General features: G+C 36.6%; 1 protein-coding gene across 2 annotated transcripts in view; it reads right to left on the bottom strand.

Moving 5' to 3' along the window:
• LOC150076569 (helicase ARIP4) overlaps positions 1-27,044 on the bottom strand; it is a 566,013-nt gene that overhangs the window by 91,153 nt on the left and 447,816 nt on the right. For both annotated transcript variants that reach the window (XM_090388127.1, XM_090388128.1), the window contains one exon: positions 20,041-20,216. In XM_090388127.1, the coding sequence (XP_090244253.1) occupies positions 20,041-20,216 (176 nt within the window). The remainder of the gene's footprint in view (positions 1-20,040; positions 20,217-27,044) is intronic.

Here is a 27,044-nt window from a genome sequence, read left to right as displayed (position 1 = left end):
GCTTAAAGACGAAATAAGTAAAACATCGAAGAGAGAACAAATAGAAGAAGAATGGAATAATACAGTAATACCCCGACTTACGCGAACTCGGAGTTACGCGGTTCTTGATTTTTTCGTTTGGCAACGCTGCCGCCCGCTATCTTCAAGGTCGTTTTTCATATGTTATCGATATACGGTGCGACGGCGGAGAATGAGAGCGAAAGATGAACAAAATTCAACTTTGCTGCTTTTATGTTTTTTATATCAGTGAAGGGGAAACACATTTCACCATAATAACGTAAAAACCAACACAATTCCAGCTATCGGTATAATCGCAAATGCAATTAGATCGAGTTTACTACCAGTTTATAACAGATTCCACTAGCAGAAACGCAACTGGATTTTTATTGTTTTATGGTAGTAACCCCTAGAAATGTGAGGTGTTAATAGTGTATTTCTGCCTTTATGGTGTTGTTTATTCAGTTGCTACATGCGCGCAGCTTTGTTTATGCATATCAAGGGTGCCTCCTCGTTTTGTAATTGTGCTTTATTCCCTAAAAATGAGTAAAATACTTAATTGAAAGGTGTGAAAAGGAAGCGTCCTGGTGAAGACACTGCAGATTCAGAGAGAAAAAGAAAAGCAATTATCGATAAACAGAGGCGGACTGGGTCAAAAATTCTTACCCGGGAAAATTTATAGTGGCCTCATACTATGGTTTATGGCCAAAATCACACCGGCCCACCGGGGTTTCCCCGGTAAGGCTTATGGCCAGTCCGCCTCTGTCGATAGAGAAAAAATATAAAATTGTGAAACGCTTTGAGCGAAATGAAAGACCATGCGATATTGCACGTGCTACAGGCCTAAACGAAGCAACGGCGAAAAGCACATGACAATTGCAAACTTGACAGGTTGAAAATTGAAAAGGGCTCAATTGTAAAGGGCTTAAAAATTTTAGAAAACATAGACTCCAACGAAGAACGCGTTATAGCTACAAAGCAAGGAATAAAAAAATTATTAGCTTGCTACGAAGAAATTCTGCGTGAAAAAAAGAACGCGCTGTGTCGTCAGACGAATTTGTTAGATTTTATGAAGCCATCGACATCGAAATAACTTTTTAACGTAAGTCATTTGTTTTTTAATACATATTTTGTATTAAATTGTATAAAGAACTGCAATTTTATTAATATTTTTCTTCTAAACTAGTGTTTTTTGTTAGTCCTTGGTCCCAATTAAGCAAAATTTATATGTATTTATATGCAAAGTTGTACCCCGACTTACGCGATTTTCGTCGGACCCACCTATCGCGTAACTTCGGGGTATTACTGTATACGAAATATAATTTCGTATATTATAAAGTATAATAAAATATAAAATATAATAAAATTTATATTTTAATAATAAAATATAAATTTTATTATATTTTATTATTAATATAATAAAAAAGATAGCAAAAGAGACACTAGGACAATTCAGGAAAAATTATAAGAAGAGGGGGAGTAAAGATATGGAATGAAGAAATAGCTAAAGCAGTACAAGACAAACAAGATAAATATCTTAAATATATACAAAACAGGACAAGGGAGAACGAAGAAATATAGAAACGAGAACGTAATGAAAATAAAAATATAATAAGGAAGGCTAAAACAGAGTCATGGGATAGATTTATAAGTACAATAGAATATAATGTTCATGGAAGAGAAAATTTGGCATATAAAATGATGAAACACTTGAATAGCACAGAGAAAGACACTCTAGGAATAAATATAATAAAGGAAGAATAATGGAAAAAACAATATGAAGAATTGTGGAAAGACCCAACATATCAAACAGAAGAGATACAGTTAGACCCAGCTAGTGACATAGATCTGATAACAAAGGAAAAATTGGAAAAGGCATTGAAAGTAACAAAAAATAGGAAAACAGTGGGAATGGATGGTATAAATGTAGAACCGATCAAGTATGGAGGAAGTTTTTTAAAAGATAGGATACTAAATTTATTTAATAAATGTTGGGAACAATTTTAAATACCAGAGGATGGAAGATAGCAAAAATTATTTAAAAATTTAAAAATGGAAATAGAAATGATACAAAGAATTATAGAGGGATTAGCATACTAAATACAATATATAAAATGTATAGCAAATTAATAAATAATAGAATAAAATTATCTCTGATGAAATATTAATAGAAGAACAGGCACGATTCAGAAAAGGAAGATCATGTACAGATAATATATTTGTATTAAAAGAAATAATAAAAACATGAAGAGTTTAATTTAGAAACGCATTTAGCATTTATAGAATATGAAAAAGCATTTTATCAAGTAAACAGACGAAAATGATGGGACATATTGAGTAATATAGGATACCCAAAGCATCTTACAAAACTAATACAGATTTTATATAAAGGAACAAAAATAGTAATAGATACAGGTAAAAAATTAACAGAAGAAAGTATTAGCAGAGGCATATGATACTAGAAAGCAGCAAGCTTATGCAGCATCGGCCAAAAAAAAAAAAAAACTGGTAGTTCATTCGAAATACCAGTCCAGCTCAGCCTTAAATTTATTTAGGCTATCAATTTCCACAACAAGGGATGGAAGTCTGTTCCACCAACCAACTACCCGCTGGCTAAAGGCAAATTTCTGCACATCTATCCTACATCTGTCTTTCCTCAATTTGAATTTATGCCCTCTCAGGTGATTATTCTGAGCAAGAGGAAGAATCCCATCAGCATTGGGCATGCTCAAACCATTCAAGGCTTTATACACCTCTATCAGATCACCTCACAGGTGCCTAGTCTGCAGACACTGTAATTTGCAAAACTTAAGCCTTTCTTCGTAAGAGCAACCCTTTGTTCTATTCACTAATCTTGTTGCCCTTCTCTGTGCTCGTTCCAGAAGCTCTACATCCTTCTTGCAATGAGGCCTCCAGACCTGTATACAGTACTCAAGATGTGGCCTGACCATTGCCTTATACAAGGGAATAATCACCTCCTTATCCCTGCTAGAAAAATTCCTGTATATCATTGACAAGACACTATGAGCTACTCTTGCAGCCCATCTGCACTGCTCAGAGAACTTCATATCTACCTACACCATTACCCCCAGGTCCTTTTCATTCTCTACCACCGTCAGTGTAGTACCACAGAGTTGATACGTTGCTCTGGAGTTGCTGTTTCCCATATGTAGTTCTATACATTTGTCAATGTTAAATTTAATTTGTCAACTCTCAGTCCATCTGCTCAACTTTTCTAGATCCTGTTGCAGCAGCGTACTGTCAGTAGTGTCGTTAACAACCCTGCCAACATTTGTATCGTCTGCAAACTTGGACATTAAGCTTGATATACCATCATCAATATTATTTATAAATACAGAAAACAATAATGGACCCAACACTGACACCTGAGGGACTCCACTAATAACATTAGTCCACGATGAACAGTGTCCATTGATTACAACTCTCTGTCTACTCCCACTCAACCATCCCTTTATCCATAGCAGCAATTTGCCTCCAATGCCACACTGCTCCAATTTGTGCAGCAGTCTTCCAAGTGCAGCAGTAGTATCAAAAGCCTTTCTAGGATCCAAGTATATAACATCAAAGTTATTCCCTGCATCCAGTTCTTTTGTGACTGCATCATAGTATCTAATCAAATTGGTCAGGCAAGACTTCCCCTTAATAAAACCATGATGTGTCCGAGCTATAACTGAAGTCTTATCTAGATGATCCTGCAATGCTTCTTTAACCAGTGGCTCCATTAATTTTCCTGGAACAAAAGTTAAACTCACAGGTCTATAATTAATTGTGTCAGCCTTTGATCCTCCTTTGTGAATTGGGAACACATTTGCACATCTCCAGTCTGTGGGCCTCCCTTGAGTCCAAGTAAGCTCTCATAATTATGGCTAAGGGTTTGCTTACTTCCTTTGCTGCCTCCTTTAATATAACTGGATAGATCCCATTCACCGCAGGTGCCTTTCTTGTGTTTATCTTCAGCAATTTCTCCTCCACTTTACTCTCAGTTATTACAAGATTATCTAGCTTACTTCCAGGGTTGAATACACCTCTGGCATTCCCCTCGCTGAATAACTCCTCATGTGTGAATGTCGATGCAAAATATTCATTTAGTTTGTTAACTACCTGAGCAGGATCATCAACAGTTGAACCATCGATATCAAGTGAACCAATCTGATTCATCTCCTTCCTTCTAGAGTTTACATAAGTAAAGAACACTTTGCTGTTTTCCTTTGCATCCCTTGCCAAAGATTCCTCATAATCTGCCTTCGCCTGCCTAACCTCCTTTGTAACTTGGCTACAGATCAACTTATATCTATCATAGGCTTCTGTGTCACGTTTTAATTTCTATGTATCCCATGCATTTTTCTTCTCTGCCATATGTCTCATTAGTTCATCTGACATCCATTTAGGCCTAAACCTTGAACAATATTTCTTAGTTAGTATGTAAAGCCTAGTAGATTCCAAGATAAGTTCTTTGAATGCTTCCCATTTTGAATTTGCTGTTGGTAACATTATCAGTTGTTGGTCCCACTGTATAGAATTTAAATACTATCTCAGACCATCGTAGTCGCCTTTACAAAAGCAATAACTCTTCCCTTTACCCCTGATGGTAGTTACCTCTGTGAGTAAATCTCACTTCAGCACACTGTGATCACTGCCACCTAGTGGTTCCATTATCTCAAGATTCTTAATGCATGAAGAATCACTACTAATAATCAATTAAGAGTATTACTCTCTCTAGTTGCCTCCCAAACATGCTGATGTAGAAAACAATCATCCAATAAATCCACAAAAGCCTTGCTAGTGTGTGAGTGCCCCCCCCACCAAATTCCAGTCAATATCTGGGAAATTAAAATCCCCCATTATAAGACTCTGATTTACTGGCCCACTCTATTTCCCTGTACAGTTTCTTATTATACTCATCAGAGTCATTAGGCCTATAGCACACTCCTACTCTCAATTTTGATCTCCCAATGCTTATGTCACACCAAACTGACTTGACACTGCAATGTCCAGCGATGTCGACTGGCTTCACTTCCTTGGATTTTATGTGTTACTTATCTAACAGCATAACCCCTCATCTCTTCCTATCCTGTGTATCCTTTCTGTAGACGTACTCCTCAAATTCCAGTTCTGCATTCCTTATATCTGTGTGACACCATGTCTCTTGATATCTCAACAATATCTGCCTTTGATGCTTTGAACAATACCTCAAATTCATCAAATTTATTTACCAAACTCCTAGCATTGGTGTACACGCAAGTATACATGCACATGTTCCTATTCTTAGCTACCGTAACACAACCCATGTGTTTACTTGTACTGCAATGACTCCCAGCAGTCTCTGAAATATCCTGCATCTTGTTTTCCAGGTTTCTGCTCATTCCAATAGAAGCAGTGCAAGAATCACTTTCACCTCTGCCAGTGGCTACTGTTAATCTATTACTCCTTGTGTCCCCCCCCCATGCTAACAGTTTTCCGACCCACCTAAACTGCCTCGATAGCATCAGCAAATATTCTTGCACCCCTTCTATTTAAGTGTATCCCGTCCCTGTAGAAGCAGTCTCTCCTGTTAACAAGTACAGACCAAGCTGAAAAAAAATTCTACCCCTTGAACCTCGCAAAATCTTTCCAGGGCCGAATTGATCGACAAGGCTCTCATCATATACTCCCTCCTATCATGTCTGGGCAGAATTGGAGACACTTTCAAATTCAACCCTAATTCATGGCTTTTTTTCAGCAGTGACCTGTACTTGTTAAATAATACTGCCGGTCTCCTACTCTTAATATCAAGTATAATAAATCAAGGAGTTAGACAGGGATGTAGCTTGTCACCAATGTTGTTTAACATATTTGTGAAGGATATGTGTAAATGGAAAGAGGAAATTAATACAGGGATATACTCAAATACAGTAAACCCCCGTTATTCGCAGTAGCTGATTTAATATAAAATGAAACCTAAAAAAAATGTGAATTTTAAAGCGCGGTGAACATTTTTTGCCACAAAAAAACATGGTCGTGGCTAAAATCATCTTTTCTGGTCAAAACAGCGCTCGGCGGGTGGAGGCCCCTCCACCCACCGAGGAGTGACAAAATCGCGAACGTGGATGTTTCTCGCTAATCCTTGTTCAGTATGTGCTATGCGCTTGTCATGGAAGGTTTCGTCGTTTGCTTTTAATTTATATGCTTATAAATTGAATAGATTTATCAATTTATAAATTGATATGCTTACAAAAGTGAAAAATCTACTGTTTTGCAGTGTGCTAGTGAAAACAGACTTTTTTGAGTGTGTTAACGGAAGAAACTGACTTTATCATGGACAAGCTCTTTTCTAACCCCTACAAAAATATGGCTGTGAAAAGATCAAAGGTGATGACATTAGCGAGTAAAATTCAGTTATTAGACAAAATTTCTAATGGTGAAAGTGTTTCGTCAGTCGCAAAACATTATAAAATCAATAAGTCAACGGTACGATCAATCAAGAAATCGGAAGGAAAAATCCGCCGTAGTGCCCGGGAAAACACGCTAATTGCTTCAAAAATTTGCTCTGTAGCTCGTAATGTTAAATTAGAAAAAATGGAAAAAGCTTTAAATCTGTGGATAGAAGACCGAACTCAAAATAAAATTCCGTTAAGTTCACTCATCATTCGTGAAAAGGCAAAACACCTTTATCAACACTTTAGCGAAACTGGTGATAGCACTGGCGGGATAAGTTTTTAGCTGTAGCAAAGGCGCTGGATTGAAAGATTTGTGTGAAATTTCTAATAAATATTACATTTAATATTAAATGGTTTCTTATTTTCATTTCGATGCCTTATGCTTGCATTTCACTATGTACTGTCTATATACGTAGTCATATTATGAAGGTACATATAATATATACTTCATACTTTGGAATGGAACCCACTTTATTACTATGGTAGACATAACTCAGTATTCGCGTTTCCAGTATTCGCGGTATTTCTCAGGAACGTAACCCCCCCGCTATTTGCGGGGGTTTACTGTGTACAAAGGAATAGGATTAATACACTGTTATTTGCAGATGATCAAGTAATTATTCAAGATAGTGAAGATAATTTACAAAGAGCAGTATTTAAATTAAACCAAATAACAGAAGAATATAAAGTTATAATATTAATAATGAAAACCAGAACAATAGCTTTTAAGGAGAAAAATACGGTGGGGACAAAAATAGTTATAGACAATAAAATATAAGAAGAAGTAAAACATTTTAAATATCTAGGATGTGATATAATATATGATGTTGAAGAAGATATGAATTAGAAATTGGCGAAATTTCAAAATATATGTGGAACAATAAAAAGAACTCGGGCTAACAAAACAAGGAAAGGAACACAATTGAAATTTTACAAAGTAATGGCAATACCCACAACACTTCTTTACGGTTCTGAAACATGGATTCCGAAATGAAGAGACATCAATAGAATACAAGATGCAGAAATAAAATTTTTAAGATATGTTAAAGGATGTACAAAATTAGATAAAATACCAAACGTAAAAATTAGACAGGAATTAAAAATTTACTCAATTAATGAAAAAATTATAGAATATAGACAAAGATGGAAAGAACATGTAGAAAGAATGGAAGATAACAGATTCCGTAAATTAAAAAAAAACACACACCTCCCATTTCATCCCTCCATTTGTTCCAAATGCCTGTCCAGCTCATTCTTAAATTTTTTAGGTTATTAGCTTCCAGAACAAAAGATGGAAGCCTGTTCCACGAATCAACTAATCGCTGGCTAAAGGAAAATTTAAGCACATCTATTCTATAACTATCTTTCTTCAATTTGAAACTGTGCCCCCTCAGGTTCTTAGTCTGAGCAAGAGGAAGAATCCCATCAGCATTCAACTTGCTCAACCCTTTCAAGGTCTTATACACCTCAATCAGATCACCTTGCAGGTGCATACTCCCCAGGTGCTGCAATTTGCAGAACTTAAGCCTTTCTTGGTAAGAGTACCAGTTTGTTCATCTCACCAATCTTGTTGCCCTTCTTTGTGCTCATTCTAGCAACTCTACATCCCTTCTAAAATGAGGCCACCAGACCTGTACTACACAGTACTCTAGGTGTGGCCTGCCCATTGCCGTGTACAACAGGATAGTCATCTCCCCGTCCCTGTTAGCAAAATTCCTATAAATCATTGACTCCATGACCTGCCCTGACAGCCAATCTGCACTGCTCAGCTTCATATTTGGCTCCACAATTACCCCTAGGTCTTTTTCACTTTCCACTTCCCTGAGTGAAGTACCACCCAGTTGGTATGTTTTTCTTCAGTTATTGCTACCCATATGCAGTACTTTGCATTTGTCAATGCTAAACTCCAGTTGCCACTTCTCAGCCCATTTTCCCAAATTATCTAGATCCAGTTGGAGTAGCATACTGTCATTACTGTCGTTAACACCCTGCCAGCCCTTGTATCATCTGCAAACTTGGAAACCTTTGTATCATCTGTAAACATTAAACCTGATATACCTTCATCAATATCATTGATAAATATACAAAACAACAATGAGCCCACACCGAACCCTGGGGAACTCTACTAATAACATTTGTCCATGAAGAGCAGTGTCCATTGATTACCACTCTCTGTTGTATAACACTCAACCATCCCTTTATCCATTGTAGCAGCTTACCCTTGATGCATACCTCTCCAATTTGTACAGCAGCAGTCTTCCATGTGCAACAGTATCAAAAGCTTTCCTGAAATCCAAGTATATGATATCAAATTATTTTTAGCATTCAGTTCCTTTGTGACCATATCATAGTAAGCAATCAACTTGGTCAGACAAGACCTGCCTTTGACAAACTCATGCTGTGTCTTAACTATTACTGCAGTCTTGTATAGATGATCCTGCAATGCTTCTTTAACCAGTGACTCAGTTATTTTCCCCAGAACAGAATTTAAACTAACAGGTCTATAATTAATTTGTGTCACCCATTGAACCCTCTTTGTGAATTGGGGATACATTTGCACACCTCCAGTGCATGGGGACCTCTCCTGAGTCCAAGGAAGCTCTCATAATTATGGCTAAGGGTTTGCTTACTTCCTTTGCTGCCTTTTTTAATATAACTGGATAGATCCCATCCACCCCAGGTGCCTTCGTCATGTTTAACTTCAACAATTTCTCCTCCACTTTGCTCTCAGTTATTACAAAATCACTTAGCTCCCTGTTAGAGTTTGATAAACTTCTGGCACTCCCATCATTGAATAACACAATCTGCCTTCGCCTGCCTAACCTCCTTTGTGACTTGATTATAGATTAGTTTATACCTGGATACTTTATATGCATCCCATACATTCTTCTTCTTCTTCTCTGCCACTAGCCTCATTAATTCATCTGACATCCATTTAGGCCTAAACTTTGAACAGCTTTTCTTAGTTGGAATGAAAAGCCTAGTAACCTCCAAAATTAAGTCCCTGAAGGCTTCCCATTTAGAATTCACTATTTGTAACATCATCAGTTGATCTCACTGTACAGAATTTAAAAACTGTTTGAGACCTCTGTAGTCAACTTTTACGAAAGCAGAAGCCCTTCTTTTTAGCTTTGATGGTAGTAACATCTTTAAATAATTCCCACATCAATACATTGTGATCAGTGTCGCCCAGTGGTTCCTTTATCTGCAGATTCTTAATGCATGAAGAATCACAAGTTAATCAGATCAAGAGTATTACTCTCTCTGGTTGCCTCTCGCACATGTTGCCGTAGAAAACAGTCATCCAATAAATCCACAAAAGTCTTGTTAGTGTGTGAGTGACCAACCCACAAGTCCAGTCAATATCTGGAAAGTTAAAATTTCCCATTATAAGACATTCTGATTTACTGGCCCACTCTATTTCTCTGCCCAATTGCTCATTATACTCATCAGATTCATTAGGCCTATAACACACACCTACTGTCATTTTTCCATTCCTAGTGCTTATTTCACACCAAACAGACTCAACAGTGCATTTTCCACGAACATCAATTGGATGCACTTCCTTAGATTTTATGTGTTTCTTAACTAACAGCATAACCCTTCCTCCCTTCCTATCCTGTCTATCCTTCCTATACACATTGCACTCCCCAAATTCCAACTCTGCACTGCCTATATCTGTGTGACACCACATCTCTGATATCCCAACAATATCTGCCTTTGATGTCTTCACTAGCACTTCAAGCTCATCAAATTAATTTCAAGCTAATAAAATTTATTATGATATAAGCTAGTCTGTAATCAAGTCACAAAAGAGGTTAAGCGGGCAAAGGAAAATTACAAGTTATCTTTGGTAAAGGATGCAAAGAAAAATAGCAAAGAGTTCTTTATTTATGTAACCTCTAGAAGTAAGGGGATGAATAAGATTGGTCCAATTAACTTAGATGGTTCGACTATAGATGATCCTGCTCAAGTAATGATAAATTGAATAAGTATTTTGAATCTACGTTCACACATGAGGAGTTATTCAAGTAGGGGATGCCAAAAGTCTATCACTCTAACAGGGAGCTAAGTGAGTCTCCTCCACTCAGAGCAAAGTGGAGGAGAAACTGTTGAAGTTAAACATAAAAAAGGCATCTGGGACAGATGGAATCTATCCAGTTATAATGAAGGCACAGCAAGAGACATAAACAAACCCCTAGCAGTAATTATGGGAGCATCCTTACAGTCAGGAGCTTTCCCCATGGAATGTAGATGTGCAAATGTGACCCGAATTCAGAAATTGGGTGCAAAGGGTGATGCAAATAATTATAGAACTGTAAGTGATAAAGTATCATCCAGAAAAGACTGCAGTAATAGTTCAGAAACAGCATGGGTTTGTTAAGGAGAAGTCTTGTCTGACCAATTTGATTGGATACTATGATGTGGTCACAAAGGAACTGGATGCAAAAAATAATTTTGATATCATATACTTGGTTTTCAGGAAAGCTTTTGATACTGTTGCATATCGAAGACTGGTGTACAAATTGGAGCAGTATAGCATTAAGGGGAATTTGCTGCAATAGATAAAGGGATGGTTGAGTGGGAGATGGCAGAGAGTGGTAATAAATGGACACTGCTCTACGTGAACTAATGTTATTAGTGGAGTCCCCAAAGGTTCAGTGCTGAGCCCATTGTTGTTTTGTGTATTTAATAATGATATCAATGAAGGTATATTAGGATTAATGTCCAATTTTGCAGATGATACAAAGGTTGGCAGGGTTGTTAAGGACTGTAAAGACAGTATGCTTCTACAACAGTCCTTAACAACTAGAAAAGTTAGGGAGATGGGCTGAAGTTTAACATTGACAAATGCAAAATACTGCATATAGCAGTATCCCAAGAGAAACGTACCAACTCTGTGGTACTACACTCAGGGAGGTGGAGAATGAAAAAGACCTGGGGTTAATTGTGTAGTCAGATATGAAGTTCTCTGAGCAGTGCAGACGAGCTGCCAGAGCAGGTCATAGAGTTTTGTCAATGATATATAGGAATTTTGCTAGCAGAGACAAGTAGGTGATTATCCCTTTGTATAAGGCAATGGTCAGGCCACACCTTGAATAGTGTACAGGTCTGGAGACCTAATTTTAAGAAGGTTAGGAAGAAGGATGTAGAGTTGCTAGAACAAGTACAGAGAAGGGCAACATGATTGGTGAGAGGAACAAAGGGGTGTGCTTACGAAGAAAGGCTTAAGTTTGGCAAGTTACAGCATCTGGAGACCAAGCATCTGCGAGGTGATCTGACTGAGGTGTATAGGGCCTTGAATGGTTTGAGCAGGCTCAATGCTGACGGGATACTTCCGCTTGTTCAGATTAAGAAACTGAGGTGAGGGGGGGCATAGATTCAAATTGAGGAAAGACAGTTGTAGAACAGATGTGTGGAAGTTTGCTTTTAGCCAGTGGGTAGTTGATTTCTGGAACAGACTTTCATCTGTTGTTGTGGAAGTTGACAGCTCAAAGAAATTTAAAGCTGAACTAGACACAACATTTGGAGTGACCGGATGGGCGAAATTGGAAGGCTTTTTTTTTTTTTTTTTGGGAATTGCAGACACTTTCAAATTTAACACTAACTAATAATTTTTTTTGAACATTGACCTGTACGTGTTAAATAAGTCTGCAGATCCTTTACTCTTAATGTCATTAGTGCCACTTGTTAATCAGACTTACCTTGCCTAACCTCTTTTGTGACTTGACTGCAGACTAGTTTATATCTATGGTTTCTGTATCACCTGATAATTTATTTGCATCTTTGAAGAGTGGGTTTACAAATGCCTTATACAGTCAGATAAAAACTGCAATATCTCTACAAGCAAATGTTCGATAAATCATTGAGAGAACACCATGAGCCTTTCTTGCACTTGTCTACACTGCTTAGAGACAATACTGCAATTCTAAAATAAATTTCTCATGCTACAGTTTTTAATTCAACCCCACCAAGTGTATGTTATTTTATGGTTGCTATTCCCCAAGTGTCAAACAGTGAATTTTGCTGCATGAGAACATAGCTGCCACTTTTCTGACCTTCATGTCTTTACAGATTTCAAGGTGACATCACTAACCAACTCTTCACTCTCTTAATCTTCATATCATCTGCACCCTCTGTGCACATTGTGCCCTCTATCCTTCCCTGATTTCATTTGTGAAAATCAGGAACAACAATGGTCCCGAAACCAATTCTTGGTGGACCCCACTTCTAATTTTGGATTGTTTGAAGAATAACTACAGTAAACCCGCTATTTGCGGTTTCGCGATCGCTGATTTAATATAAAATGAAACCTAAAAAAATGTGAATTTTAAAGCGCCGTGAATATTTTCTGCCATAAAAAAAAAAATTGGGCATGGCTAAAATTATCTTTCCTGGTCAAAACAGCACTCAGTGGGGGGGGGGTGACAAAATCGCGAGCGTGGATGTTTCTCGCTAATCCTTGTTCAGTATGTGTTATGCGCTTGTCATGGAAGGTTTCGTTGTTTGCTTTTAATTTATATGTTTATAAATTGAATAAATTTATCAATTTATAAATTGATATGCTTACAAAAGTGATAAATCTACCGTTTTCCAGTGTAAAACAGATTTTTTTGAGTGTTAACGGAAGAAAGTGACTTTATTTGGACAAGTTCTTTCTAACCCGTACAAAAATATGGCTACGAATAACAAGGGAATGTGAAATGTGAAAATATCAAAGAAGGTGATGACATTAGCGAATAAAATTGAGTTATTAGACAAAATTTTTAATGGTGAAAGTCTCTCCTCAGTGGCAAAACATTATAAAATCAATGAGTCAACGGTATGATCAATCAAAAAACCGGAATAAAAAATCCGCTGTAGTGTCCGTGAAAATGCGCTAATTGCTTAAAAAGTTTCTCTGTAACTCGTGATGTTAAATTAGAAAAAATGGAAAAAGCTTTAAATCTGTGGATAGAAGACCGAACTCAAAATAAAATTCCGTTAAGTTCACTCATCATTCGTGAAAAAGAAAAAATCCTTTATCAACACTTTAGCGAAACTGGTGATAGCACTGGCGGGATAAGTTTTTTTGCTAGCAAAGGCGCTGGTTTGAAAGATTTGTTTGAAATTTCTAATAAATATTACATTTAATATTAAATTGTTTCTTATTTTCATTTCGATGCCATATGCTTGCATTTCACTATGTACAAAGTCATATTATGAAGGTACATATAATACATACATAGACAAAATTTTAGAGTAGTTTTTCTTACATATTTCATACTTTGGAACGGAAACCCTTTATTACTATGGGAGCCATAACTCACTATTCGCGTTTTCGGTATTCGCAACATTTCTCAGGAACGTAACCCCCGCGAATATCGGGGGTTTACTGTATTAATCAGAGTCCTCTGCAATCCATCTTAAAATCCTATGCACGAATCCAACATGATCCAGCTTACACTGTAATCTCTCATGCAGGCCATGCTGAAATCTAAATTAAATTATTTCCTATATCCAACTCATAAGTACTGGGTCAAAACAGCCAGCCAGGTTAATTAAATACAATTTAAATAACCTGGCTGGCTACATCACTACCCTTGGCACATGTTGCCAAGAAAACAAAAATTTCTGAGAAATGTGCAATGTTGTGTAATTTGCAATGATGATGGGTCAAAATAACCCATCATCATCATCAGCCATTTTCAATCCACTGCAGGATGAAGGCCTATTCAACAACCTTCCAGTTCCTTCTGTTTTATGCAATGGCCATCCATTTACTACCTATGAATTCTTGAATTACATCTATCCATCTCTGCCGTTGTCTTCCAGGTTTTCTTCTAGCTCCTCTTGGGTACCATTCTGTTATTTTCTGAGTCCATATTTTATTATGTCTTCGAGCTATGTGTCCTGCCCAGGTCCATTTCAGTTCTTTAGTTTTGATTCCTAACATAATTCGTTCCATTGTTGATTGTGTAGTTTTCAGCTTCTCTTCCATTCTTTTGGTGAGTGCTCAAGTTTCATTTCCATAAATCATGGAAATGAAACTTGAGCGTAGGGGTGTATACATTGGTTCATTATTTTACATTTCAGACAAATTGGGATATTGCTCCTCAGTATGTGACTATATTTCCTGAATGCTATTCATTCGAAATATATTCCTCTCTCTTGACTTCCAACCATTTATAATTATTATAGCTAATGACTTGTCCCAGATAAGCATACGAATCCACCTTTTCAATTACTGCTCCTTCAATGATTATATTTGTTTATCATTACTTATGCCATATTCATCTTTAGTCGGAAATCCTTACTAACTCTGCATAACATGATTAAGATTTTCTTCTAATACTTTGGAATCGTGGCTTATGATCACAATATCATCTGCAAATCGTAAATGGATTAGGTACTCTCCATTCACACTGACTCCTTTCTGCAACCAGTCCAATCTTCTGAAAGCTTCATCAAGGGCAGCAGTAAATAACTTTGGAGATATTGTGTCTCCTCGTCGAATTCCTTTCTTAATTTTAAATCTGCTACTCTCTTTGTCTAGTCTAATAAAGGAGGTAGCGTTCTCATATATTTTCTTCAAAATTATACAATATCTGTGTAAAGGCATCGACAACAAGATACCAGGTACTGCGCTACTTCGAATAAATAACGGTGCTATAGTAGAGGAGACTATTGTTATTCATTCTCAGTGGGCAGCACCACCAACCAGATGAGTTTTAGAGCTTGTTGGCTCACTCATTGGTGGGCTGGCAGGTACCCTGATAATGTAGACATGCCATCACGGCTGCGAAGTTAATTCCACAATATGAGAGATACCAAATTGTGAAGATATTGATAATATTTTGAAGACTAAATACAAAAGGCATACTAATGCCTTTTGCATTTAGTCTTCAAAATATCAAAATCATGATGTATGGGGTGTCTATGCCTTGTCTTTCCAGTGCTCGAAACATTGCTTGTTTGTTATTTTGGTTTTTAGGAGCATTAGCAACTAAGTCGAAACATTGCCTTATGCTGTATAGAGTGAAATGCATTTTCATATTCCACAAATGCAAGGCATAATGGTGTTTTATATTCGTTTCCTTTCTCCATTAGCTGTGATATTATGTGAAGGTATCCATAGTTGGGAATCCTGTCCTAAAGCCAGCTTGCTCTTTCAGTTGATTCTTGCCAAGTATTCTTTCTAATCTGTTAGTAATGATCCTTGTGAACAACTTGTAGATGTGGGACAACAAACTAATTGGTCTATAATTATGATTGCATTATTCCACTCCTTAGGCATCAACACCTTTCCTAATGTATTTTGTGAAGAGTCTTGCCAGTTTCTGTGTCATGTCTCTTCCTCCCAATTTTAATAACTCTTCAGTAACTTCATCTTCACCCGGGCTTTCTGATTCATTTTCTTTAATGTATGTTCTATCTCCTCAGGAAGGATATCAGGTATGTCATATGAATTGCATTGCTAACTTGTGATCTATCTTCCCCACTCCTTGTATAATTCTTTACAGTAGTTTCTGCTATTTGAATTATACCTTTTCTGCAATTTATAAGTACTCTTCAGTTTCAGTATCATTTGTCTTTCTGTATTGCTGCTTATGACTGCTGATTTTAGCCCTTTGTTTTCCCCTTAATGCTTGTTCTACTTTTCTTGTGTTAGATCTTCTTATGTCCTCTCTTAGTCTCTTTCTAAAGGCTTTGCATAACTCAGTATATTTTGACCCATATCATCAGATAAATGCATATCTATATCAGGGTTGGCCCAAGCTTTCTTTGCACCATAGGCAAAAAGTTTCTACCACTCTCTTCAATATGGATTAGTGATGTAAAAATCAATCTTTGCTGCAATAATTATATAGAAGTAATCTATAAGATTGTTTAATATTTTCTCTCTGTTTATATATTTGATTCATTTTTATTTCTGTTACCCAGTATGGATTAATTTCTTATTTAAATCATTAGAAGAAGGACTTTCCCTTGTAATACTGATTTTATGTTATGTATTTAATTTTATACATTATTTATTCAATAAAAGAATAATAATAACATTAATAAAAAAAAGAAGTACACAGGAGGAAGAATCTTACAATCTGTTTTCTGCCCCCAGTGGCAAAAACTTTATTCACAAGAGAAAAATTATATTTTGGGTTTACTTTAATCAAGACTTTGTAACTGTTATGGTATACAAGAAAAAGAAAATGTAAATAGTGATATATTGTTTCTGAGTATTGTGTTTGAGTATTATTTAGAGAACTACCTTTATAATATTTTCTTCCAAGTGCCCCCCTCTGTGTGCACCAGTGCCTAGGGGCCACAGGCAGCTGCTTGGTTTGCTTGTAACTTGGGAGGACCCTGATCTATATTATCCCCTAGTCTTCTCTAACTAGCAATTTCCCCGAACCCTAAAGATACCATCAATTATACTGGCAAAAATCCTTGCACCTCCCTTTATTCAAATATATTCTAAAGCTACAAAATAGGTTCCTTTTATTATTATTATTAGCCCTATGGTACAAGGAAGCCTGAGGCTTATTCTACACCAGCCAAAAAAAATTTCTGAGTTATGCTGTGTGTGTGTGTGTGTGAGAGAGAGAGAGAGAGAGAGAGAGAGAGAGAGAGAGAGAGTCAGAAGTAGAAGGGAATCACCAAGAAAGAGAAGAATGATGATATCCAGCTCAGGACCCTGTGTGTGTGTGTGTGTGTGCGTGTGTGTGTGTGTGTGTGTGTGTGTGTGTGTGTGCGTGTGCGTGCGTGCGTGTGCGTGCGTGCGTGCCAAGCCCATACTCACCAAATGTAAGTTTTGGTCTTTGCCTACAAAAGTACTGTGTTTAGCTTCAAGATGCTACTTTAGTTTGTTTTGCTTCAGTGGTCCATTACTGAATATTTCCCCACAGATTGCATACTACGGCTTAATTCTTCCATGCTCAGTGATTGATTGTGAAACCACAAGTAAGGCAAAACTCCCCTAACCAAGCTTATATACTAAGGTGATGCAGAATGTCAATCAAGTTCCATTACTTGTGCTTTCACCCAATTTTTTAAGACAATCAGGGCAATATCAGTGAAGAGAATGGGAAGTAATTCCATCAGACTGTGTTAGATCTTCATATATCCTCTCTGAGTCTCTTTCTAAAGGCTTTGCATAACTCAGTATATTTTGACCTATATCAGGGTCGGGCCAAGCTTTCTTTGCACCCTAGGCAAAAATTTTCTATTTCACTCTTCAATTTGGTCATTGGAGAAGAGGTACCAAAGAGGATGGGATGATCACACTGACCACAAAAGGCAAAGAAGTTCAAATGTGCATTTTTACCAATTTTTTTTTTATTAACTCAAGGAGGGTTTCCAATTTTTAATATACAAATTTTTTTAAGCTTTGTTTATTTGTAGCAAAGATTAATATGCTATTCTGTATAAAAGGTAAACATTCTTAACATGTAGCAAGGCATTCCGGTGATTTTTTTTGTTTCTCACAGGCACGCTCGGTTAATGGGATGAAAAGGTCTCGTTATATTAATAACCTGAAAAATTGGCAAGGAATAATTCAAAGTTCTCCCTTTTTGGAAGCCTTTATTTTCATCTTTTGCAAACATAACTGTGAAAAATCAATTTCAAAAATGTTTTATTTTTTATATTAAAAACATATATTTCATTTTTTTTTGGAAATCCAACACCTGTGCAGCACGTTAGATGTGTTTTTTATTCACTCTTATTTGGGAGATTTGAACATCATCTTCCGTAATATCTTCTGACTGATAGTGACCAAAATGTCAACAGAAAAACCTGTTTCAATACTTGGAAAACAGCCAGACTCTTCCATGATGCTGAGTCAGAGAGCATAATACTGGATATGCTGCAATAAAGTGTAAAGAGTGCATGATTCAATAACTAATTGCAAGAGGTGTATGTGCTAATTTTAAATTTGTTTTTCAGAAGGTGCATATAATTATTGAAAATAGGCTTAACCTGGTCCTGCATTTTTGAGTGATAACTAACAAATATTTCTGGAATTTTTGATGGTAAAATCAAAGAAAAAGTATTGAGAGTTCAAAAACTGAAAAGTACCAAGAGTTCCAGATGTGTGGACCAAGCAGACAAAGAGCATGACACTGCTGAAGGTTATGAAGGTCATCTTGATGATCTCACATGATTCCCATACACCCAACTCAGGACTGATAAACTTGATATAGTATTACTGCATATTTATTTTTCTTTCATTTCTGAAAGAAAAGTAAATGACAAACTGAAACTATGCAAAAAAAAAAAAAAAAAAAAAAACCTGATGCATATTCTAATCAATGTACCCAAATTCATAAAGAAACCAATGAATGCCAATAAACACAATAGTTTTGAAAATTTTGTTATATGATGTTATTACTGCTCTTTTTTTTTTAGTCATTTAAAGGAAAAAAAAGTTGAAAGCAACAAGTGCATTAATCTTGGAGAGAGAGTATTGTGAATGATGTTTCAGTACCCTCTCAAACTGTTCCACAATCCTGGTTAAAATTATCATGTCTCATATCATATCATGTTTCTGCAATAATATTCCATGCATTATACACTTTTATGAATTGTTTCTGCCCCCAATGTGATTTTGAGAATCCTCCCCAGGTTCTGCAAACAATGACAGGGAGATGATTTACATTTGTATGTCTTTCTTGATGCCAATGATAGAAGCTACAAGAAAAGTTTCAAGTGCAAGATTGTATTTTAAGCGCCTGTAAGCAACAAATGTACGATTAATTTTATATTTATGAGAACAGTTGGAAAAATCTAAAGAGAAACCTCACAACCATTTCCCAGCACCAAGTAACTGAAATTTGAGAAATCACTGAAGTCATCCACTGTGATTACACCTTTTTAATAACTTATTGTTAGACCAAATAACATAGAATCTGGCTGACATTTTGCCAATAATGTCCAATTTCTCTAATGGGTGGAGCTGTTAAAGATATTAGTAGGGCATACAATGCAAGAAAGCAAGCTTATATAGCATCATCCAAAAAAAAAAAAAAAAAAAAAAACAACACACCCTTCCCATTTCACCCATCCATTCACTCCAAATGTTTGTCTAGTTCTGCCTTGAACTTATTTAAGTTGCTGACCTCCACTACAACAGATGGAAGTTTGTTCCAAATATCAACCACCTGTTGGATAAAGGCAAATTTCAGCACATCTAATCTACAATTGTCATTCCTCAATTTGAATTTATGCCCCCACAGGTGAGGAAGAATCCCATTAGCACTGAGCTTTCTCAATCAATTCAAGGCCTTATACACTTCAATTAGATCACCTCACATATAAAAAGCATAATAGCACATAATAAAAGTAGAGTAATATAAATATTAATCTACTTTTATTATTATAAGATATGGAAATAATATTATTTATTTAGATAAAATACAACAGTGTAATAATTATTTAAAATTTGACAAACCTAAAACCTTTACTGTGTTAGAATTAATTTCCCTCTTTTAGCTACCTGATATAGACTTTTTAGTAATGCATTTTACTTGGAAAGAAAGCATTACATTTTTTAGCAATATAATTTTTAATAAAAATAATTTAAGAAATCAAAATACTACTTCTTTTAATAGTTAATGTGAATTCATACTTTACTCAGTGTATGATACATTTCCACACAGAGATATCTTAGCACAGAATCCTGATATGCAGAAGCTTTATTACTAAGATCTTGAACCTCAGTATCTTCTTCATCATCAAGGATTAGGGTAGTTACATCCTTTAGAGAAAAATTGGTTTCTGGATTCAGTTCATCAATTACACGATCTGTTCAAAAGAAAATTAAAATTATTTGTTTATTAATGTCCAAATGTTGTGAAAATTACTTAAGAACATATGCCAGGTGTGATCAAAAAAGTTCAGGGACTGAACTAATATTTGGGAAATGATATTATACACTGATTCTATGCTTTCTTTAAGCTAGGCGAAACAAGAAATCAGGGAGCTAAATATAGCAAGTATGGAGTGCTTCACAATAAATTCTTCAGCAGAAAGCACTGAATGTGCAGGGGCATTGTCATGATGCAAGTAGAGATTCCCTGAAGCTCACTTTTCTAGCCGTTTTCCCCAAAGAGTGTTGCATTGCACAATCACTGTAACTCTTCTGTAGCATTCTTGGTTCAATGTTTGACTATGTGGGACAATTCATAATGAATGGCTGATCAACTGATCCTGGCAATTATACCCGTATAATTTCTCACTTTATTCACCAAGTAGGTCAAATGGGAATAAAAAGTTAAATTTGAATCAAAGACCAATCCAAGATATTTTAGTTTTGTAACTATTTTTTATAGTAGTTGTGTTTTTATAGTAAACCTTTAATTTTAATTTGTGGACGTCTTCTTGTTTGTTTGTTTGTTATTTGGTTTTTAGGAGCATTAGCAACTAAGGCCATATTGCTCCGGGATATGCGGTGGTCATTCCTTGACCTTTCCGCATCCTCCGTATTTGGTGGTGACGGGCTCGAACCCCGGTCTAATCAAGAAGCATGTGCTATGCACTGCTGCTCCTTCCCACCTGGCTACGGAGGCACCTGGACATCTTCTTATGTTCAAATTGCCTTTTTGAAGTATTTGTGTTTTTTTTTTTTTTAAGGCAATATTTTGAGTATATGCATTTGTGCCCACTTCTGCAGCTGCAAGAGGGCGACATTTGATCTTTGCTCTACAACCACTTACGTGTTACCTTTTACAAGGAAAATCACCTACAAAGGTGATTTTCCTTGTAAAATCACCTGGCCTTTGTCACCTACAAAGGCCAGGCTCTCCACAGGGCCCAAATCCAAGGCCAAAAATTAGTCCAGAACAATGTTCTAGAAGAAACGTCCAAAGATTGAACCCTATGGGCAGCCTTCATTCACAGGGTGTGTCAATTCCTGGAACCTTGTGTGCACTGAGACACTTCTGTCTGTAAGGCAGCTGCTTATATAGGTTTTGTGGGGCATTTGGAAGCATTCAGAGGAATAATCTTGGAAGCTACTAGGCCATTCATACCAACTAAGCAAATATTGTTCAAGATTTAGGCCTAAATGGATGTCAGATGAATTAATTAGACATCTGACAGAGAAGAAAATGCATGGGATACATATAAATTAACAGGTAACACAGAAGCCTATGATAGATATAAGCTGATCTGTAACCAAGTCACAAAGGAGGTTAGGCAGGCAAAGGCAGATTACGAGAAATCTTTGGCAAAGGATGCAAAGAAAAACAGCAAAGAGTTCTTTACTTATGTAAACTCTAGAAGGAAGAGGTGAATCAGATTGGTCCACTTGATATCAATGGTTCAACTGTTGACGATCCTGCTCAGGTAGCTAACAAACTAAATGAATATTTTGCATCTACATTCACACATGAGGAGTTATTCAAGGAGGGGGAATGCCAGAGGTGTATTAAACTCTAAAGGCAGAGTAGGTGAATTAAACTGTAAAGTAATAACTGAGAGTAAAGTGGAGGAGAAATTGTTGAAGATAAACATAAGAAAGGCACCCGGGGTGGATGGAATCTATCCAGTTATATTAGAGGCGGCGGAAGGAAGTAAGCAAACCCTTAGCCATAATTAGGAAAGCTTCCCTGGACTGGAGATGTGCAAATGTGACCCCAATCCACAAAGGAGGATCAAAGGGAGAGACAGGTAATTACAGACCCGTTAGTTTAACTTCTGTTCTAGGAAAATTAATGGAGGCACTGGATAAAGAAGCATTGATGGATCATCTAGACAACATTTCAGTTATAGCTCGAACACAGCATGGGTTTGTTAAGGGGAAGTCTTGTCTGACCAATTTGATTGGCTATTATGATGTAGTCACAAAGGAACTGGATGCAAAGAATAAATTTGATATCATATATTAGGATCTTTGAACCACTGCTCTTCGTGGACTAATGTTATTAGTGGAGTCCCTCAGGGTTCAGTGTTGACTCCATTGTTGTTTTCTGTATTTATAAATGATACTGATGATGGTCAATGCAAACTTGGCAGGGTTGTTAATGACACTAATGACAGTATGCTGCTGCTGCAACAGGATCTAGAAAAGTTGAGCAGATATGCTGAGAGGTGACAAATGAGGTTTAACATTGACAAATGTAAAGTACTACCTATGGGAAGCAGTAATCCCAGAGTAACGTATCAACTCTGTGGTACTACACTGACAGTGGTAGAGAATGAATAGGACCTGGGGATAATTGTGCAGGCAGATATGAAGTTTTCTGAGCAGTGCAGACGGTCTGCAAGAGTAGCTCATGGTGTCTTGTCAATGATATACAGGGATTTTTCTAGCAGGGATAAGGAGGTGATTATCCCCTTGTATAAGGCAATGGTTAGGCCACACCTTGAGTACTGTATACAGGTCTGGAGGCCTCATTTTAAGAAGGATGTAGAGCTGTTGGAACGAGTACAGAGAAGGGCAACAAGATTAGTGAATGGAACAAAGGGTTGCTCTTATGAAGAAAGGCTTAAGTTTTGCAAATTACAGTGTCTAGAGACTAGGCACCTGTGAGGTTGTTGTTATGAAGTTTCACGACACAAGGGCAACCGTGGCCAATATGTGTCTGTCAGTGTCATTATGTTCATTTTAATGATTTATGGATGGATATATCAGAGTGTATTTATTATTCTTAGATGTTTAATATATATAAAGAGTTCACAGGTTTGCTTTGTTACCAAGTACATGAGAGAGGGTTAGGAGCTTGCAAGTTTGCTAATGATTGAAAGGATGTGGTTCGAACGGCTGAGTAGGATGGACAATCAATCAGGATGTGCCTTACTGTAAGTTATCTGACAGACAGAGCAGAGAGCAGGGGATCTTCTCTTAGAAGTAAATGTTTGTGAGTGAGGAAGGCATGCCCAATGCGCAGTCTTGTTAATATAACTTCCTCCTGTCTATTTGTACGTGAGCTAGAACGCCACGAACATAGATCTTTTTTTAATTCTATAAGTTTATTGCACGGTTGGTCCCTCCAAAGTTGTTTACAAATAGAAGTATATTTGGTACGAAATACATCCCTATAATCTGTAAATGGTACAAACTGAAAGTTATCTCGTATATTAAGATCTGGATTTTTTGCGGCTTGGTCTGCATGATTATTTCCTGGGATTCCAATGGCTGGGAATCTAACAGATACACACTTGTTTTCTTGCTTTATGCAAAACTCTGAGTTGTTTTTTGATATGCTGAATCAAGGAATTTGAGGAATATTTGCTATTCTGTAAAGCTGCTACTGCATTAAGGAGTCAGTATAGATCAGAGCAGGTAGAAGTTGATTCTCGGTAATATCATCCAGTGCTAGTTTAATAGCATAAAATTCTGCTGTGAAAATACTGCAAACATGAGGCAAGGAGACAGATATAATATATTCCGGTAAAACTACTGAGGCCCTACCGAGTTGTTCGATTTTGAACCATCCGTGCAAATCTGATGACTGTTTCTATTTTCAAAACTGTGCAGTGCATGGAGCTTCTGTATAACGATTGGAGAGATCTCTTTTTTATTCCTGTTTGTAAGATGTGATACGAACAAAGGTACCGTCGGAATCCAAGGAGGTTCTGAGTTTATATCTACTGCAGAAATGCGCTAGAAATGTATTTTCCTAACTCGAGCTAAGTGTCTGAGATGCAGTCCTACTGGTTTATTTTCATTTGGCTTGCAATCATAATTACTCGTCCATAGTGGATCGTGAATAATGGACCAATCTGGATGTGATGGCTGACTGTATATTTTTGCCACATACATGCACAGTAGATAATCTCATCGAAGGTGCAGCAGGGGTTCTGATGTATCTGCATACAGGCTGTAAATTGGTGAAGTTCTAAATGCTCCTAGAGCTATGCGGAGAGCATTATGGTGAATGGTATCTAGGCGACATAAGATGCTCCTTCTTGCTGAAGCATATATAGGAGATCCATAATCCAAATGAGATCTAATCAAAGTTTTATATAATAGTAGTAATGTGTACCCATCGGCTCTCCAGGCCATTGAAGATACTGTGTGCAAGATGTTAAGTTTTAAGGGCAACTAGTTCAAAGTCTTAGTATATGTTCATGAAAGTTTAGTTTTCTATTTAATGTTAAGCCTAAGAAGGAGAAATTTTGAACAACAGCCTTTATATTGTACCTGAAATGTTCTGTTAGAAAGGAATTTTTCTATAAATTGTGGAAGTTGGCCTCTGTATTCTAACTGAAATAGATCTCATAAAATTCCGAATCTCCGTGTTGTGTCAAAAGCTTTTTCAAGATCTAGATTTACCATCATCATATGCTGTTTTTTTATAAATGAGTTTTTAATATTTGTTTCCACTTTGACATGTAGGTCAAGTGTTGATCTATTTTTCCTAAATCCAAATTGGTGGGGGTGATAAAACATTCTCTTTTTCCAGCATCAACATATGTCTATTATGCACCATTCATTCAAGGATTTTCCCTAAACAGCTGATCAGTGAAATCGGGCGATAATTATATGTATAAGAAGGATCTTTTCTGGGTTTGGGAAATGCAAGGACAATTGCATGCAGCCATATGGATGGATACAGGTTGTTCAGAAAAATTCTATTATATAGAGCTAGTAGAATTTCCAGATAATCAGAGTTTAGGTGTTGTATCATAGTATAATAAATGCCATTGGGACCTGGTGCACTATTAGGCAATTTTGTAATGGTTGTAAGTAATTCCTCTTTTAGAAATGGTAGATTATAGGAATGAGATGTCTTGGTAGAGAAATTCAACTTACTCCGTTCAGCTTGCTCTTTATATTTTTGAAAGTCAGTGCAGTAGCTTGTAACTGCTAATATGGAAGCGAAAGATTCAGCCAGAATTTCTGATATCTGGTCTGTTGCAAAAACGTCCTGCCCTTTCCAATGGAAGATTGGAGATTGCATGCTTGGATATCTTCCACTTAAAATCCGAATTTTTTCCACACCAAACCAGGACTGCAGTTCCTAGTAAGTGTGGAAGCAAACATGATCCAAGAATTTTTCTGAATTCTCCTTGCTTCAGCTTTGGCTTTTTTATATGCAATCAAATTGAGGGTAGTTGGATATTTCCGGAATCTATTCAATGCACGATTTTGTTTTGTTTTTGCTGTTGCACATTCTGCATTCCAACAAGAGTTGTACCATGCCTGCCTTGCCTTACTTATTTGAGGTATTGTATATATTTCTTTAGAAGCTTCTAGCAGTTGATCGTTGATATATAAGACAGCATCATCTAGGGTTTCTATTAATTGCTTATCCAATTTGATTAACTGCATATATTTACTTCAATTAGCTTTTTTAAAATTCCATACTGTTCTAGTTCCTTCTGTAAGAGTCGATTGAATCTGTATGGAACATACTATTGGAAAATGATAACTGTTGTAAGGATCATTTAATTTTTTTTTTTTTTTTTTTTTTATGAAAACCCCAAACACAAAAGGTATCAAAACCTATAGTACTTAGTACCATGCATGTGTTGAAGGAGAAGTATGGGGGGAGGGGGGATGCCGGAAACTTTGCTCTAGAGACTAAACATGGGTTTCACCACTTCAAGCCTCCAATAAGCAAAGTGGTGGTATTTCACGGGTTGATGAAAGTCATCTACCACCTATACGAACCATTATTATTCTATACTGGGATAAACTGGAGAACATATTGTTAAGTCTATTGCAGAAGTGATACCTGTAGCCAAACTGATATAAGTGTGAGATCCGGTATTCAGTAAATTCAGTTGTTGATCATCTAGAAAAGTTTCGATTAAGTTACCTCTACTGTCCGTGTGAGAAGATCCCCACAAATGATGATGGGCATTCATATTTCCCATAAGGCAATAGGGAGGTTGAAGTTGCATAGTAAGATCGTTTAATTCTGATCTGGAGAGAGGAATATTTGGTGGAAGATAAAGCGATGAGATTGTGATAGAAATTCCGATGGCTATTCTCACTGCTACTGCTTCTAAGTTGGTTTTTAATGTTATTTGCTTAGCTGGTATATTAGTATTCACCAAGATTGACACTCCTCCTTTGGCAGTTCTGTTATCATTTCTGTCTCTCCAGAAAAGTGTATAATTTTGAAATGTAGGTGCAGATTAAAGTGTTAGATGGGTCTCCTGAAGGGAAATGCAGACCGGTTTATACTGCTGAATAATATCTTTTATTTAATCCAATTTTCCTCATAAATCATGACAGTTGCATTGTATAATAATATGTTGCATTATTTAGGTCTCAGAACTATTTGTTGAATCTGACTGCACTTTTGAATTTTTTCATTTATCATATTTGGGTCTAACTTTCTTTGGAAAATTAGGATGAGGTGTATCAATATCTTCTGCAGGGTGCAGTTCTAGTACGTTCTCTCTCTCTCTCTCTCTCTCTCTCTCTCTCTCTCTCTCTCTCTCTCTCTCTCTCTCTCTCTCTTCATCTGTGTTTGTTTGTTTCTGTTCACATGGTTTACTAGATGCTGTTTGCTTTATTTTAAAAGATGTTACGCACGGAAGTATCTTGCTCTTTAGCACTGGATGTTTCTTGTGAAGTTGTTTTTGTCATTAATGCTGTTTTACTCCAGTCTATAATTTGATTTAGAGGTATTACCACCTCTGTTTGAGTGGCTATAGTTTGCTATCTTTTCACCG

The sequence above is a fragment of the Mastigoproctus giganteus genome, chromosome 13 (assembly GCF_048544385.1).
Source record: "Mastigoproctus giganteus isolate SK-2022 chromosome 13, ASM4854438v1, whole genome shotgun sequence".
Classification (NCBI taxonomy): domain Eukaryota; kingdom Metazoa; phylum Arthropoda; class Arachnida; order Uropygi; family Thelyphonidae; genus Mastigoproctus; species Mastigoproctus giganteus.
The sequence above is the reverse complement of the archived record's forward strand: the minus strand, read 5'-3'. Positions and strand labels throughout refer to the sequence as shown.